General features: G+C 45.1%; 1 protein-coding gene across 1 annotated transcript in view; it reads left to right on the top strand.

The window, feature by feature from the left end:
- The window catches only part of LOC128462062 (filamin-B), a 47,173-nt gene that overhangs the window by 9,944 nt on the left and 19,758 nt on the right, over positions 1 to 17,471 (top strand). The window contains exons 2-15 of the mRNA XM_053447315.1: positions 7,852 to 7,961; positions 8,105 to 8,240; positions 8,705 to 8,802; positions 10,769 to 10,916; positions 11,525 to 11,643; positions 11,781 to 11,855; positions 12,170 to 12,332; positions 12,779 to 12,979; positions 13,083 to 13,220; positions 13,917 to 14,043; positions 15,083 to 15,219; positions 15,300 to 15,493; positions 15,614 to 15,727; positions 15,965 to 16,108. Of these exons, the coding sequence (XP_053303290.1) occupies positions 7,852 to 7,961; positions 8,105 to 8,240; positions 8,705 to 8,802; positions 10,769 to 10,916; positions 11,525 to 11,643; positions 11,781 to 11,855; positions 12,170 to 12,332; positions 12,779 to 12,979; positions 13,083 to 13,220; positions 13,917 to 14,043; positions 15,083 to 15,219; positions 15,300 to 15,493; positions 15,614 to 15,727; positions 15,965 to 16,108 (1,904 nt within the window). The remainder of the gene's footprint in view (positions 1 to 7,851; positions 7,962 to 8,104; positions 8,241 to 8,704; positions 8,803 to 10,768; positions 10,917 to 11,524; positions 11,644 to 11,780; positions 11,856 to 12,169; positions 12,333 to 12,778; positions 12,980 to 13,082; positions 13,221 to 13,916; positions 14,044 to 15,082; positions 15,220 to 15,299; positions 15,494 to 15,613; positions 15,728 to 15,964; positions 16,109 to 17,471) is intronic.

The raw sequence follows: 17,471 nt of genomic DNA, 5'->3' as shown, positions 1-17,471 counted from the left end.
TTTTTCTCTCTTTCGCTAATTGCATATTTTTCGTTATTTTGACACGTATGTAAATTCTCCTTTCTTTTGTCTTGTGCTCTCTCATAACTTCCTTTCTTTTCTCTCCATCATTTCCCTCATCTCCTCTCTCCACCCTCCTCTTTCTCCTCCTCCTCCTCTTCCTCACCACATGGCTGGTCTAGTTTCTGATGACCTCATAGCCTGGGAACCGGCAGGGTGAGGTCATTCAAGGCCAAACGCTGCGGTGTGTTTGTCAGTGTGTGTCCTGTTTATGCTGATGCAGATGTATTGCCAGATGTGTGTGTGTGTGTGTGTGTGTGTGTTTGTGTGTGTTAATGACAGGGCACCACTGTGCTGGCGACTCGGCTCTTGTGGGTTCACAAGTCGTCTTGTTTCTTCTGTTCTATTTATTGTGAACTGTGCGATGCTGGCGTCTGAGATAAAGATATCGATTTTTTTTAAATATGGACTTGGTGGAAACTGTTGATGTGTTTATGTCACATCCTGCTGCTGCCTGCTCCCCCCCCCCCCCCCCCCCCCTCTCACCTGAATCTCCTGCTGTGTGCAGTGTAACCTCCAGAGAAAGTCTGGATCCAATTTGCAGACATCCTCTGCTCTGGAGTTAATGTCTGAAAACACCTTCCACACTTGTTATTTTGCTGTTGACTGAATCGATAGTGGGCGTTTTAAGTGCCCTTCAATTCAGGATCAAAAAATTATAAAACTACGGTAGCTCTGGATCTGTAGACCTCCTCTGATGAGCGGAGTGCCGACCTGACGTCCTCCTGCTTGTTCCCGGAGAGTCTCTCCAGATTCACCTCTTAAACCAACTCTGGACGTCTTCCAGCTCCATTCTTTGAAAACTGTTTTTCTCTGGGTTCATTCACTTCTTTGATTTCCTCATGAATGACTCTGAGAGACATGAGAGCGAGTTCCTCAGTCCTTTGATCTCTCTCTCCCTCTCTTCATCTCTCTCTCTCTCTTCATCTCCGCAGCTGTTTGAGTGCGGCCAGTGACCAGATTAAAGAGAGAGAGAGAGAGAGAGAGACAGAATGACACAGCCTCTGCCTCTCGCTCGCCCTCGTGAACCAAACCGAGGACATTAAAAGCCTCCCTCTCTTTGTCTGTAATCTGGATCTCTCAGCTGCGTGACTCATGTGACTCTTATTAAGCTGCAGAGTTACTGCAGCGCTGCATCATGTGGTGATGTCATGGGCGTCACGGTTTGGGAGTTCACCGCGATGCTTCGGGGGGGAAGACTCCCGGCTTCTGCGGAGAAGGTTCCAGTCCTAAACCTCGGAAGTTTGTGGGTCTGTCGTTTTGAAAACATCTCACACATCATCGGGTTGTCAGCAAGATCCACAGAGTCTAGATTTATTTATAGCTTTTAACTTAAGTACATTTCTTTGTAATAACTTTCAGGGGTAGAAGCGATGAATTGAGCCTCTTCAAACCGAGAAAATGTGAACGGAAAGTAAATCTGTCCTTAATGACTGTGACAGAACTTTTGAATCAATTTAACAGTAAATCCAAACTCCACATTTAATCCACATTTAAGATCAGGAGTTTATTAAATCATCACATTCACGTGTACATCCATGAGAAGTTTGAATTCCCTCTAATCAAAGGTGGGTTCTCATTTCCCAATCCATGCTGAAGCTAAACCACCCAAACCACCACATCGTCTCCCATTCAGAGACGTCCCCCCCGTCCTCCCCATGTCTCACACACACTGGTTGAACCCCAGTTAACTCGTAGAAGACTGCAGGGGAACTTGTGTCAGAGAGATTTACAGACACAACTTTACGGCCTTGAATATGATTGTAGGGCTGATTTAACAACACACCTGTTCTGGTTTATGGCTGAAGAAGACTCTGGGACGAAGGCTCTGGCTTGTGATGATGACTATGGTCTTCAATAAATATTACTGAATGTGCAGGGACACAACTGGGACGACTGGGTTTGTGTGTGTTTGGCTTTTGTGGCTTTTCTTTGCCACCATCCATCAGTCCTCAGATGGCAGGGGGTGTTGAAGTGTGTTTGTGTGTGTGTGTGATGAATTGGGGGGGGGGGGGGGGGGGGGGGGATGATCTCACTGTTGTGGAATTTTAGTGTGTACCCTACTGTGGGTCAAACCTACACACACAGACACACACACACACACACATCCTGTTGTTCACCACTGCAGGTACCTCCTGTGCTGAGTTTTCCATTTTGAAACAATAACACAACTTTGGATCCTGGGTTCAAGGATTTCAAAATTAGAGGATGTTATCATCTTGGTTATTAAAAACCAAATAATAGCTTGGATGGATTTATGGTGTCCTCGCTCTCCTGTGTGATACTGAAGGCTTTCCAGAGGGGGGGGGGGGGGCGTGGCCTGCGGCGCTCTTGCTGACATCACTGTGGCGAAGGGGCCTCAGGCGTCAACTGTTCTGTTCAGCACTAAATTGTCGGGTTGGAAGCTGAACGTGTGTTTGTGAGACGGATCCAGTCGTCATGAGAAGTAACAGCTGTTTCAAGTGAGACAGCAGAGGGCGAGAGACGGAGAGAGAGAGAGAGAGAGAGGGAGAGAGTGAACTACAGTGACCTCACACACAGAAGTGATCTCACCTGTAGACAGGGTGTGAGCCTGGTTGAGCAAAAGGCTTAGAAATGTATGTAAATGTCTGAATGAACTCAACGTGTGTGTATTTTATTTATTTACTGGTTGCGTGTGTGTGTGTGTGTGTGTAAATGCAAATTAACACAACAAGGCGTGGGCTTGGTGAGAATGTTCCTTGGTAGGTTATCTCCAAATGATAAACTTCTGGAGCTGTTCAGTTAAATATTAAGGTCAAGGTCCGACAGACATTTTCTCAAATATCCCCACAGATAAGAGAGAAGTAGAAGATTTCATATGATAAGTGAAGTCATGAAGAAATCAGGAGACGATGTCATGCATTGTTAAAAACTTTCATATTACCCGAACGATAAAAACTGAAGCTTATGTAGATGGAGAAATACTGTAATATATGATCATGTGGAAGGAATGATGTCAAAACATGACGTGACATGAGGTGCGTCCCAGTTCAGGGGACGTGTCCTTTTGGAGGACGCGGTCCAAGAGCCGGTCTTCGTGATCTGTGTCGTCCACAAAGGCCAAACCTTAGATGAGAGGATGTTCCTGGATTTGCACCATCAGCCTGCCCCTCCCTTATCACAGATCTGCAGCTGGACACGTGGAGAAAGTTTTCCTCTTGGAGTTTTAATGGGTTTGGTTGAGATGAAGCCAGATGTTTAAATCTTAAAGTATAAGCATCGGATGTTTTTTTCCCTTGCAGATAGATAGATAGATAGATAGATAGATAGATAGATTGATGGATACTTTATTAATCCCGTGGGAAATTTAGGTCATCCAGTAGCTTATACACTTATACACCTAACCGACATACATACATAAAACAAACATACACAGGTAGAACATTGCAGATACAGGTACATGAATGGGTCTGACCCTATGGTACAGAAAGCAATGATGTGATTGTGGCAGTGTCTAGAATGAAAGTGTTCTTGTGCTGCTGGAGTGGATAGTTCAAACAGATGTATAAATATAAAATCAACAAAATGTATACATATAAATGTATAAGAATATGTAAAGTGGTAAAAGTCACCATTATGATATGAGCCTTCATTCATTTGTTTGACCGATAGAATCAGACACACGTTCTACAGCTTGTTTCATTCGTCAGGATAATGATCAAAGTAGTTTTATCACACATTCACACAGTGACGCGGCTTTAACTCGTTGTGTGCCTGGTTTGTTAGTTGTGCTGGACTGACCCACTGGACTGGTCTTTTACCAGTTGGTTATAATCTTGCCTGTTGGAGACCACTCTGCTGCAGGTCACTGGTTTCGGCTCGTTCTCTCACTTCCTGTTCCAGTGAAGGTGTGGCCCCGCTGATAAGAGCGACATTCTGTTCCCTCCCTCGTTCACCTTTACACACACTCCCACACACTTTGTACACACACACACACACACTTTATCTCACTCCCCCTCACTTTCTGTTTCTGCTCCATTCTTTGTTTCCCTCTGCAACCCCCCCCCCCCCCCTCACGTCTCCATTTCGTGTCCTTGTTGTCTGGATGTTGTTGCATTGCCATAGTGACGGGTCAACACATCCACAGGTATCGGCAGAGACGTCTGACGCAGGTCCGACTGATTATACAACGGGGGGGGGGGGGGGGGGGGGCACTTGTGAATGGGTTTGTTGATGTATAAATCTCTGAATGAAAGAGCTGAGAGGGCGGGGGGGGGGGGGGGGGCATGCACTCATGAAGGCGTTCATGAAATCAGAGTTCAATAAAGAAAGTCTTCGGCTAAAGGCTTCAGGATTCTCTGACAGGGTTCCTACGCTCATGGAAAACCTGGAAAAGTCATGGAATAAAAAAAAATAAAAATGTTATATTGTTTTTTCATGTCGTTCATTTACGCAGAGTTTTAAATAATTCATATGCTTTTAAAGAAATACGCTCAAAATATAAGCTTTGGTTTGTGTCATTTAAGGTTTACTGGATGCCTTGGAGTTCTCATTGTTAGTTTAAATACTAACTTTTGTCACTTTTTCAGAATTTTCAGAATCTGTAGTTCGACGGCCTCGGTCAGGAAGTGTGAGAAGTTTGTTCACGTCTAATAAATGTTTTTCTGGAGGACGGTTAATGTCTTTGAAAGTCGTTCTTATCAAACTGACTGTTTGTTGAACTGTTCATTTCTCCAGGGAGTTTGGTTTTTGATTAGTTAATGAGTTTGGTCATGATTGACAGCTAAGACTGACTTGTGATTAGTGGAGATTGAGTGTGGGTGGATCCCACGGCTGAATCTTTATTTACAGTCTTTTGTTCCATCTCCATTTTAGATAAAAACATTAGAATCTTCCTGGAGAAGCTCTGATGTACTTGGGTAAATATGTTTATGTTGCAATTATCATCATCATCATCATCATCATCATCATCCTCCAGTCTCTGAAAACCACAGCTCCAAAGACCAGTTTCACAAGTGGGCGTGTTTGTTTGTTCTTGGTGGGATCAGGTAACGTCCTCCCACTGGCACCACTGGGGTTGAACAAGACCAGTCAGCTCCTTGAAGCCTCGAAGGATATGGTTGAATAGCGTTGGGCACTACCTTCCTCTCTGTGTGTGTGTGTGTGTGTGTGTGTGTGTGTGTGTGTGTGTGTGTGTGTGTGTGTGTGTGTGTGTGTGTGTGTGTGTGTGTGTGTGTGTGTGTGTGTGTGTGTGTGTGTGTGTGTGTGTGTGTGTGTGTGTGTGTGTGTGTGTGTGTGTGTGTGTGTGTGTGTGTGTGTGTGTGTGTGTGTGTGTGTGTGTCCAACCAGCAGTATTTGTGTGTCTTTAGAGAACAAACCCAGAACGTGACATCAGCTCCTCTCATAGATCTGTGTGTAGAACGTGAGCTGAAGGTTTGAACTCTGTTTCAGGTCTGAGAGCCGAGAGTCACATGAGGAGGACGGAGCGAGTCAGACGCTCAGGAAACAATGCAGCAGATTATCAGAGCTGTTTAAACCTCTCACACACACATACACACAGACACAGACAGACACACACACACATTTAAATGCAATACACTTGTTTTTTTAGTGTTCTGTTTCGCTGTATTTATTTATTTCCCCCCCCCCCCCCCCATCGCCCTCTCTGTCCCTCTTCTTTTGTTAAACAATAGGCTACCATGGCGATAGCCTCGATACTCACAAAACTGTGTCGGCGAGGACACACACACAGACTCATACTCACGCACACACACTCAAACACACACTCAGTTTGATGGTGTTGAACTGTTTGAATGAACTCAAGTTCAAAGGCAAAAGTTATAACTTTAAGTTTAAAGTTTAGATTTAAGGTTAAAACGTTGTTTCATATCAAATAGTTAAAACAAATAGTTCATAATTTTAGGCACTAAAAGTCAATTGAGGATGTTTTTCGAATATAAAGAATTGAATATTTTTATAATAATGAAATAGTATTATTATTAATAATAGTGAAAAATCTATAAATTTCATACAAAATTTAGTAAACAACCAGCTCAGTCTCTAATGTCTGAGCTTGTTGTTTTGCTGCAGAATGACTTTGGGACCGATCTGACTCTGGACTAATGAACTGGCTCAGTTTAAAAACAGCAGGTTTCAAAATCCTGTACAACACACATATTGTGTTTCATATTGTTCGACCTTTTTAAAAACATGTGTGTTTCCTGTCGTCAAAGCACAAAAGAAACCAGTTGGGAAACAGCATCAGAGGTTTGTGAGGGAACGGTGGCTTTAAGTCACAAAAGCACCAGTTCAGAAGAAAGTACGACTTTAATCCTTCGCTCAGACACTAACTACACAATGATGTCATGACTTTAAGGGTTTCTTAGTTCTTCACCTGGTCTCGGTAAAGAAAGTGTCTCATTCAGAGTGATCAGTGAGTGCTCAGCTGAATGAGGGAGTGTGCTCAGCCATGGGTGGTGCTGTATGTGTGTGGGGGGGGTAGTGTGTGCGCACAGGGTAAAGGTCATTGTCGAGTGCAGCTCGCTGACAGGATGTTTGCTGGTGGTGACACACACACACACACACACACACACACACACACACACACACACACACACACACAGGTGGGGCAGAAAAACAGCTAAATGGAAAGGAGGGAAGGAATATGGCTGTGTGGAAAAAGAGGGGGAGAGAGAGAGGGGGGGGAGCCACAGAGATCAGAGTGAAATGACATGTAAAAAAACAATGGGAGAGAGTGAGAGAGTGAGAGGAAGCACAAGAGGAGAAAAGCTGCAATGGATTGAGAGAGAAAAAAGATAAATGAGTGTTTTGAATCTGGCAGAGAGAGAGAGAGATTAGGAAAGTTTGATGTCGCAACCTCCCCTCTACCATACAACCTTAACTCCAACACACACACACACACACACCCACACACACCCAGTCATTACAGGGTTGTGTCACCCATGGGTGAGGCAGCCGCCTCCCCACGCTCCACCTCACCCTGAGCTGCTGGAACACGTCGGCCTGCTGACGGTGCAGAGCCGAGTCCTCAGGTGCGCTGCTGTGGGGACACGCTTCATTTCTGATGAGCACTGAGAAATTCACTGTGTCGCAAGTTCGCTCGCAGCAAAACAGTTGCATAAGAACTGAACTCACTTAACACATTAACAATAAACACCAATCAGAAGGTAGGAAGTTTACTCTAGAGTTTATGAGACAAGTATTTAGACTCATCTGTGTCCTCGTGTCACCGCAGCCTCGTTAGTTTGATTTATTAAATGTTAGAAGAAGAAGAAGAAGAAGTTGTTGTGAGAGAGAAAGTGGACATGTGAATTAAAAACAAGAGGAACGTTTTGTCTGCTTGACTCTGAACTGTGTGTGCTGCAGCTGGAGATTAGCTGGTGTGTGTCTGTGTGCAGCTCTCTCTCTCTCTCTCTCTCTCTCTCTCTCTCTCTCTCTCTCTGTTCTGCTCTGTTAAAATGGGTTTGTCTCTGGCTTGTGTTCAGGTAATTGTGTATCACAGGTTGGGCTCTGTCAGCGTTGCACAACTTTTCATCCCCGTCTGAACTGAGTTGAATCGTGTCGACATGTTGGGGGGGGGGGGGGGCCAGATTAAAGCTGCTGGTGGTGTAAATCATGGACGTCAGCGGTTAAATCAGAAAACATGAATAACCCAATTCCCTTTTTCCATCTCTTCTACTTATAAATGTCTATAATTTAGATCATTCTGTGTTAAAATATATTTGTATTTCTTTTAATTGACATTTTTACATTAAAGTATTCAGTTCGAGTTTTAGAGGCTGATCTGACGTCTGCATGTCTCTCCTCCAGACTCTAAAGCCATCGTGGATGGGAATCTGAAGCTGATCCTGGGTCTGATCTGGACTCTGATCCTGCACTACTCCATCTCCATGCCAATGTGGGAGGGTGAGGATGAAGAGGTAACAGCCCATCTTCATCCCCGTCTGTTGACGTCTGTCTTTCTGCAAAGCACGACACGTATATGTATAAACGTTTGAATCAACTGGAAATGTATAACTGGAACCCAACTGGTGCTGACTGCACTGGTCCTGATGTTTTTCAGGCAGAATCGAAGACACCTAAACAGCGTCTGCTCGGCTGGATCCAAAACAAAGTCCCAGATCTGCCCATCAGCAACTTCAGCAGGGACTGGAGAGACGGCAAGGCACTGGGAGCACTGGTGGACAGCTGTGCACCAGGTACACTGTGTGTGTTTGTCGATGTCTGTGTGTGTGTGTGTGTGTGTGTGTGTTGACTGTATTGTATTGCAGTTGAGCTCTGGGAAAGCAGCAGTGTGTCGTTGAACCACTGAAGACTCATTTTTGGAGAGAGTCGATCTGATGAGACTCATCTCACAGTGTGACACGTCCCCCCCCCCCCCCGTATCTGCACCGAAATGAAATGGGCTCTTCCCTGACTTGTATCGCATCCTTTCACCAAGTGTCGTGATAATTCATTCTGTAGTTTTTGTGTTATCTTGTTCACAATCCAATGAACCAACAAACACAAGGACGGGGGTTGAAAACATAACTTTTCATAGAAGCAGATCTCAGTGTTAGAAATGTGAAAAGAGAGTTTCCCCAGAAGGCCTCTCTCTCTCTCTGTTGTGTGTCTGTGTGCAGCTGTTTCTCACATTGTTGTGTTTTGCTGTGATCTCTTGCAGGTCTGTGTCCAGACTGGGAAACCTGGGATTCGGTCAAACCAGTGAATAATGCCACTGAAGCCATGCAGCTGGCTGACGAGTGGCTGGGCATCCCGCAGGTTCGATTCCCTCTCAGTCTCGTGACCTGTAATCATTGTGTAACACTCAAGTGAGATCATCCCAGGGCAGTTTTTTATTTTTTCGAGGTTAAAGTTTGTTTCTTCTCAGGATCTTGTTGCAATAATAGATTTTCACAATAAAGCATTTTTAACTCTATGAAGACGGAACTTGCCGCGTCCTGTGAAAACCACAGGAGACGGATTCATGGACACAGGCACCGTTCAGTTTCCTGACTCTTCACCACAAAGGAAAACCCTCTGATCCTGAATCTGTTTTTACTCGTTTGAGTCCAAGAGAATGAAAAAGCAACTGAAACTGAAATGTTTTATCCCGAGTTATGCAACAAATGGTTTTTTCCCCAAGTGGTAATGAGAAAACCAGTTAGAACGTCAGAGGATGTCATAACAATATGATGATGATGATTCCTGGTTCTTTTTATTGACGTTAATTTAGAGCATATCTGGGAAATGCAATCCTTGTAATTCACCGATATTAGACTCGTGAAAACCCTGAACCAGTGACGCACAACATGACAACATGACAACATGACAACATGAGCAGAGAGACGAGAGCGGTGTGAGTTCAGTGTCCCGGACTGAACCAAGTGTTGGTCAGATCTGATCCAGAGCCACGTTTCCTCCCCAGCTCCTCGACCACCGTGCCACACCCCCACAGTTCAGCCGGGTCACATCAGCCTGTAGAGTCACGGAGGCTGATCCACTTTTATTTCAAAATAATTGTCGATAACTACGTGAAAGTGTGTGGACACCCGACTCCCAATACTAATAGTTATTACTGTATTTATTTTGGCTGTGGTCTGAGCTTCTTAGTTTCACTGACAGTAAATCCTAACGCTGCAGAGAACAGTGATATTTCAGAAAGAAGCAGCGTCACTGCCAACTTTGTGTCGACAGTTTGTTAATCGGCATTTCCTGTTTCAACATGACAATGCCCCAGTACGCAAAGCTACACATCCACAGGGAACAGTTTTCCCAGTCTGGTGTGAAGCAACGCGATTTGGCTTCGTGAAAAAAAACTCTGACCTCAACCCTGGAGCGTCGACCTTGAGCCACGAGCTCCCGAGGTGGAGGAACTCAGCCTCGTTTCAAAATCTGCTGGAAAGTCTGAAACTGTAAATGAGGCTGATGCTCAACTTCTGACAGTGTAATGCACTTCAATTGTATGTCTGCTTTCTAAAGACACTTTACCACACCAGTAAGCAGCGTTAGTGCACATGTGAAACCAGAATGAAACCAGCACTCCCCTTAGGAAACCACTTTTAAATTCACTTGACACAGATTCCACCCTCGTAGATATCAGTCCCCTGCTCCATCTTGCAATGTGGAACAAAGAAATTCCAAACATCCGCCCCCTGATCCTGAGCCGCGCAAACATTGAATGAGCTCTTCCCTCGGCCGCGCCCCCTCCCTCCACGGGAATTTGGTTGAGCAGTTTTTTGCGTAGTCCTGGTGACGGTGAGAACAAACAAACATGGATTGAAAACATTATCTCTCTTCTGTGGCTCCAGGCAGAGCCGCGTAAATATGTTTTTAAGTTTTGGAATCTGGAGTTAAAGACAAACGGCCGCTCGCTATCTCTGCTCCCCCCTCATTCATGCTTCAGGCTGCTGCTAGCACCACTCACCTGAATCTCCAACCTCACTATCAGCAGACACGTTGCATTGTGGGTGATGTAGGCACCAGGTTTTAAAAAGGAAGACACATGCATCTTTTATTTGAACTCTCCTTGTGTTGTGAGTCTCAAAGTGTTGTTGAAGTGTTCAGATAAATCTCTTTTTAAAGAAGCTTGAGGCCAAAGGCAGATTTGTTTGTTTCTTATTTGTCTGTGATTCATCATCCATGCTTTATCTTACTGTAACGATCCTTTCACATTATAGCACAGATAACATGAGCTTGATGTGTGTCTTGTGTGTGTGTGTGTGTCTGTGTGTGTCTGTGTGTGTAGGTGATCACCCCAGAGGAGATCATTGACCCCGGTGCAGACGAGCAGTCGGTGATGACCTACCTGTCTCAGTTCCCCAAAGCCAAACTGAAGACAGGAGCTCCACTCAAACCCAAACTCAACCCCAAGAAGGCCCGAGCCTACGGACCAGGTACACACACACACAAACACCAGCACGCACACACACACACACAGACACACTATTTAGGTCTATTTAGGTTCTGGTTTTAAAGGTTCTCTGATTGAATAACAGCAGCTTCTGTGTTTGTGACCTGTTGTTCTCACTGTGGGTTCACTGGAAACACTGGTGTGGCTGACAATGAGAGGAAGTGAGCGGCTGGTCGGCTGAACAATGGCTCGCACTCCGATCTCACACACACAGACACACACACACACACACACACAAAGACGCGCAAACAGACAAAGATCGGTGAGGTCGTCCTCCAAATTGAACTGTTAGCATGAGGAGGAAATACCTGGAAATGACTCCATATATACTCAACAGGACACACACACACACACACACACACACACACACACACAAAGATGAAGGTTAATTTAATGTAAAAGTTTGAAAATTCACAAAACGATTCACTCAACAGTCGTATTGACAAAGTAAAGTAAATCCGTTTCTTTCAGTTTGAACTGTGTTTTCTTCTTCTTCACTTTCAGTCGACAGTCAGTGATAATGTCTGTGCTTCTGAAACTGTCTTTGACATCATCGACATTAACGTGTCTGAGTCTCTTCTCGCTGTGCAGGCATCGAACCGACGGGGAACCGGGTGAGGCGTCCCGCTGTGTTCACCGTGGACACGTTCAGTGCCGGTCAGGGTCAGGTCACCGTCTACCTGGACCATCCGGACGGCACCAGAGAGGAGGTACACACCACATCCTGCTCCTCCTCCTCCTCCTCCTCCTCCTCCTCCTCCTCCTCTTCAACATGTCCGACTTCTTTAGAGAGAACGAAGTCGAACAATCGCACGGATCTAAAATATGCATCTGTGTTGTTCCTCAGCTGAAGGCGGAGCCTAACGAGGGCAAGAAGACGTTCAGCGTCACCTACATTCCTCAGGTCGTGGGAGCTCACAAGGTGAACTCCGGTTTCTCTAAACATGAGTCAGTTGTTTCTGAGAATGTTAATTCCACTGAAATTTTCAAATTTCAAAAATATCCAAAAACGGAGCAAGCAAAAGTTCACAATTTATTTTTTTCGTTATTACTTTAGGACCTAAACTTTAAATTGTAGACAATCTAATTCTTAACAATTCACGGAGGTTGGTATGAAAAGTTAAGAATGAAGTTGTACATATTTATAAGCTCATTAAACGGCTTCATTTGATCTCTATGATGATGTCACACTGATTCTGTGTCTCACTCCCTGTGACTGTGGTTTTGGGTTCCCAGGTGACGGTGATGTTTGCAGGTCAGCAGATTCCCAAGAGTCCGTTCGAGGTGAGCGTGGACAAAGCGCTCGGCGACGCCTCCAAGGTCACGGCCAAAGGGCCGGGAATCGAACCTGTGGGCATCGTCGCGAACAAACCCACCTACTTTGACATCTACACTGCAGGTCAGCCACGAACCAGACGCATCACTGCAGACTGAAAACTATTCTTTAATTATCAGGATTATAAAAAAAACTGTAAACTGCACATAAACATAAATTATAGTTTAATTACAAACTTGTATCTCGGTCTCAGATGTTTAGACGATGTAGTCATCAACTAAACCTGGAGCATTAGAAGCTTCTGGCAGGAGCTCCGTGGCTCAGGCTTCGGTTCAGACCGTGCAGCCGTCTCCTGTGCTGATCACAGAACTCAAGGGTTTCTCACAGAGTTGTTGTGGACTCACGTAATGGTCCGTCCTCCGGGGGGGGGGGGGGGCACCTCTCAGCTGTAATTGCCTGCTTGGCCTCCCCTGTTGCGATGCCCCTGCTCGTTCCCCATAAAGTTGAAATTCCTTCGTTAAAGCCGAGTCGTTGAATAGAGTTTCCTTTTCTTCACGTCTCCTCTGCAGGAGCCGGCACAGGAGACGTCACGGCCATGATCCGAGACCCTCAGGGCCGGCAGAACAGTGTGGAGGTGATGATGGAGGACAAGGGCGACGGTGTGTACCGCTGCACCTACAAACCCAACCAGGCCGGACCACACACTGTTACTGTGACCTTTGGAGGGGTGGGGATCCCCAAGAGCCCCTTCAGCGTGGACGTGGGGCCCGGTGAGTCCTGTCAGCTCTGCCACATCACTTCTAGTTATATATATATAGATCATAAGGAAACATCTAACCACTCCTCCATGTGTTCTCTCTCCGGTTTGTCCAGCCTGCATGCCAGGGTCGTGCAGGGCCACGGGCCGGGGGCTCCAGCCGACCGGCCTGAGGGTCAAACAGGTCGGGGACTTCAAGGTGGACACCAGGACGGCCGGCAGCGGAGACCTGAAGGCTGTCGTCAAAGGACCCAGTGAGTTCAGTCTGTTTCTGCAGAGACTCAACGTGGAGTCTTCACCTCACTCAGTCTTCAAACCAGAGAAAGCCACTGACCGCGGAGGCTCCTCATGGTCGTCCTCACGGGTCCATGTGTTTATCTTCAGTCCCACATGAGCCGGTGTTTGGTTCGAGCTTCTCGGGCCCGAGGTCTTTTATCTGTGGCTGAGTGAAATCTGAAGAGGACAGGGTGTTTACAGTCTGAGCCCCGGAGCTCTGTCTGAGGACGTCTGGGACTTCTTTCACTTCCTGTCTCACACTTTTAGTGGAGAAGCTCTCCTGGGTTTATTTGACTTCCTAACATTTTAATGGTTTATTCAGTTTTAATCATTATTTTTATGGCTCTGTGTGACTAGTTTAAAATAAGTAAATAATGAAGATGATGGTTGTTATTGTTCTTCATCATTATTTACACCTGGTAAACAGCAGCAGGCAGGCGTCTCCTTGGGGGGGCGGCCACTTAGACAAACAATCAAACAATATTAAAACAATTCACAACATTTCTGTTTAATCATGTTTTATTTTCTATTTTTTAAACCTAAGTTGAACCTTGTTGCTTCTCGTTGGCTCGGCTCGCTTGGCTCGGTCCTGTGGGTTTGTGTTTAACGTCAGAACGCTCTTTTTTAAATTGGATTTAATTTGTGATTACGCTTTGTGTGTTTGTGTTTTCCAGAAGGCACAGAGGAGCCGGTGAAGCAGATCTCAGGTCAGGACGGTGTGTTCTCCTACGAGTATTATCCCAACAGTCCTGGCAAGCACAGCGTCTCCATCACCTGGGGGGGTCAGCACATCCCGAAGAGGTGAGCTGTAAACCCTGCGTGTGTGTGTGTGTGTGTGTGTGAGTTTGTGGTTTCAGGCATTACCTCAGCACATTACCTCATCTGGTGTGAATGGGTGGATCCTCAGGGGAAGCAGGAGACTCAGTCTGGGCCTCGTGTTCTCTTTGTCACTTGTCTGAAGAGGAGATTGTGTGTTTTGTTGTGCGGACATTAACGACAGGGTTCCTCACATGTCGGAGCAGAAAGGGCTCATCTTCATCTTGTGAGGTATTTTTAAAAAAACATGTAAAGAGTAGCTTGTTTGTGGTTCGTCCAGAATTGAGACCAGAACCATGAGCAGGCACCAACAGGTTCTCCAGTCTCGAATGTTCTCTCACCAGATGAAGGGAACACTCACAAAGTCCAAAATACCTTTTTATAAGGAAATTAAAATTCGAATGATGCTGCGTCTTTTGTGCACATTTTTCAAAACACAATAAATCTGTTTTAGGACATTAGACCGACAATAAACATGTGAGCAGAAGCTGATTCAGATAAAGTTTCTCCTCAATAACTAAACATAACATATCCAGAGTCTTTAGATAATAAGGGTCATTGTGTAATAACAATACTTTATACCACACCTTTCAGGCTTACTTTCAAAGTGCTTTTCAAAATAAAAGAGTAGCACATACACACTCTGCATCGAGCTGTTTTAGTTTTAGGGATCAGGTTGAAGTTAGATTTAAGTTGTAAAGAGGCTGGAGAGTTCTTCATGACACAAAGATAGACTCTGAAACATGCGCCATATCGAAAACAATATATCACAACAGACAGTTTATACGCACACACAATCACACACATCCTGCTCACACACGCACTCACACACGCATACAATTAACAGCCAGTTACTGCTGAATATTGAGTTACAGGTGTGTGTGTGTGTGTGTGTCGACAGCCTTGAGGATGAGCTCATGCTGTGTGGCGTCACACACACACAGTTACACACTGAATGACCACACAGGGTTGTTTGATTTGTCTCACTCTGACAGTTCTCTCTCTCTCTCTTTCTTGTTTTCAGTCCGTTCGACGTTATGGTGGGGAAGGAGGCGGGGCCTCAGCAGATCAGGGCCTGGGGTCCCGGCCTGGAGGGAGGCATTGTGGGTAAACCCGCGGCCTTTGTAGTGGAGTCCATCGGCACTGACGTGGGGGTGCTGGGTGAGAACAATGCGTTTCTTCTGCTGGTGAACCCCCCCCCTGCTCCACATCCCTTCTAACCCATCCTGCTGTTTGTTCAGGCTTTGCCATCGAGGGACCTTCACAGGCGAAGATCGAGTGCGAGGACCAGAACGATGGGTCATGTGACGTGAGCTACTGGCCGACGGAACCCGGAGAGTACGCCGTCCACGTGACCTGTGACGAGGAGGACATCGAGCACAGCCCCTTCATGGCCTTCATCGTCCCTGATGACAACACCAGTGACCCGGACAAGGTCAGAGACCCCCCCCCCCCCCTCCAAACTGAGCAACTCTCTGTTTCAACATAAAGCTCAAGATGGATGCGTTTATGTGTAAAGATTGAGGAATAATCATTTCTTGCTTCGTCACCGTAGGTCAAGGCTTTTGGGCCGGGGCTGGAGAAGAGCGGCTGCCTGGTCAACCAGCCGGCCGAGTTCACTGTCAACGCCAAGGAGGCCGGGAAAGGTCCACTGAAGATCTCAGCTCAGGTGAGACAGAGAAACACGTCCACAGAAGAGCATTTGTCCCGTCCTCCATATGCACGGGGCACTTCCTGTTCACGATATTAAGAAAACTTAAAAAAAAAGACACCTGTTGTGTATTTTAAGCAGCAAATCCTTGCACCTGAGATCAGTGAATCTCGATATAGGATGAATCCAATGAGATGATCATTTAAAAATGTTTTGATTAAACTCGACTGATCGCCTCCTCTGCCCGTCTGTCAGGACGCAGAGGGACTTCCTGTGGAGGTGAAGGTGAGGAGTAAAGGCGAGGGGCAGTACTCCTGCTCCTACACGCCCACCTCCCATCTCAAACACACCGTGGCCGTGTCCTGGGGAGGAGTCGGCGTCCCCAACAGCCCCTTCAGGGTAAGCCGCCGCTCACAGCCTCCCGTCACAACAGGAAGTGCCATCCTGCCCAAATCTGGGGATCTGGTTGAGGCACAAAGGGTCAAAGTTGTCACATCGGAACCTTTGGTTAAAACCGAAAGCTCCAGAGTCGTTGTTCGATCCGAGCAAACGGTTTTAAATCAAAGTGTGAAGAAGGTGAAGTCCAAAAGTCCTGATGTGAGCAGCAAAGCTAAGAAGCCTCTGATTATCATCACGACTTACACTGAGGCGAGGTACAGCTGCTGAATCTGGAGCATCATGCATTCAGTTTTAAAATCAACAAAACGATGCTGGTGGGAAAAAAATCACCATAAAATGTTAAATAATGAGAAAATTTGATTTTTCTTTTTTTGTTTTTGTTTTTTTAATCAGGATTTTATCAAAACAAATAGATGAATAATGTAGGTTTAAATAACACAGACATTTAATCAAAGTGCCTGAAAACACATCACTGCCACAATATGATCAAAAACTATTTCTCCTATTTGTCTTCATTTTAACTTTTCATCTTGTAATAGTTTACACGTCACGTATTAACTCTCTCTCCTGTGGCTGCACTGTAACAATCTATAGTTTGTCTTTTGCACTTAGAGCCTCACTAATCATAACAGCTTTTATTAGAAGTAGATCTGTTTGTTGACTTCAATGATATATTATGACTATAGTATAAGGATTGAATCACCATATTCACTAACCTGTCTTGTCTGTTCTGTAACCACTGACCATGCACTGTTACCCACTCTGCTTTTTGTATTTTATATCACTTTATTTTTATTTTTTTTTAAATGTTGAGCTACAGTAGAGCTTCACTGAACTGAACCTTTTGTGATTCAAACTACAAACCAGTGAGAAATCTACAAACCAGTGAGAAAATTACAAACCAGTGAGAAAACTGAATCATATCAACAATTGATATCAAAATCCGTATGAGTGACACTAATAATTTAGATAATCAGCGAAACCTGAGTCTGATCCGACTCATGTGTTTACTTAAATATTGATTATTATAATAATATAATAGTTTTACTCTTATTATTTGAAATATTGCAAACATCACAACAAAGTCTACTTGTGATTCACAAGATATAATTGAGTTGAAATTGAAGCCAGATGTTTGATCTTGCATGGGGGGGGGGGTGAGAGGTTCAGATGAGTGAAGCTCTGCTGTCGCCCCAACGGCTCGTGATTTCATTTTTTGTTTTTGTGTAATTTTTTCTTCTTTTAAATGAAAACCTTTTCAGTTCATGAATTTAGAACATCCACCTTTATTCTGAATTAACAGCAATTTAGAAACCTTCTGTTACCCAGCTCCTCTTACAATAGATGAGGACACTCACTTTCT

The sequence above is a fragment of the Pleuronectes platessa genome, chromosome 2 (assembly GCF_947347685.1).
Source record: "Pleuronectes platessa chromosome 2, fPlePla1.1, whole genome shotgun sequence".
NCBI classification, from domain to species: domain Eukaryota; kingdom Metazoa; phylum Chordata; class Actinopteri; order Pleuronectiformes; family Pleuronectidae; genus Pleuronectes; species Pleuronectes platessa.
The sequence above is the reverse complement of the archived record's forward strand: the minus strand, read 5'-3'. Positions and strand labels throughout refer to the sequence as shown.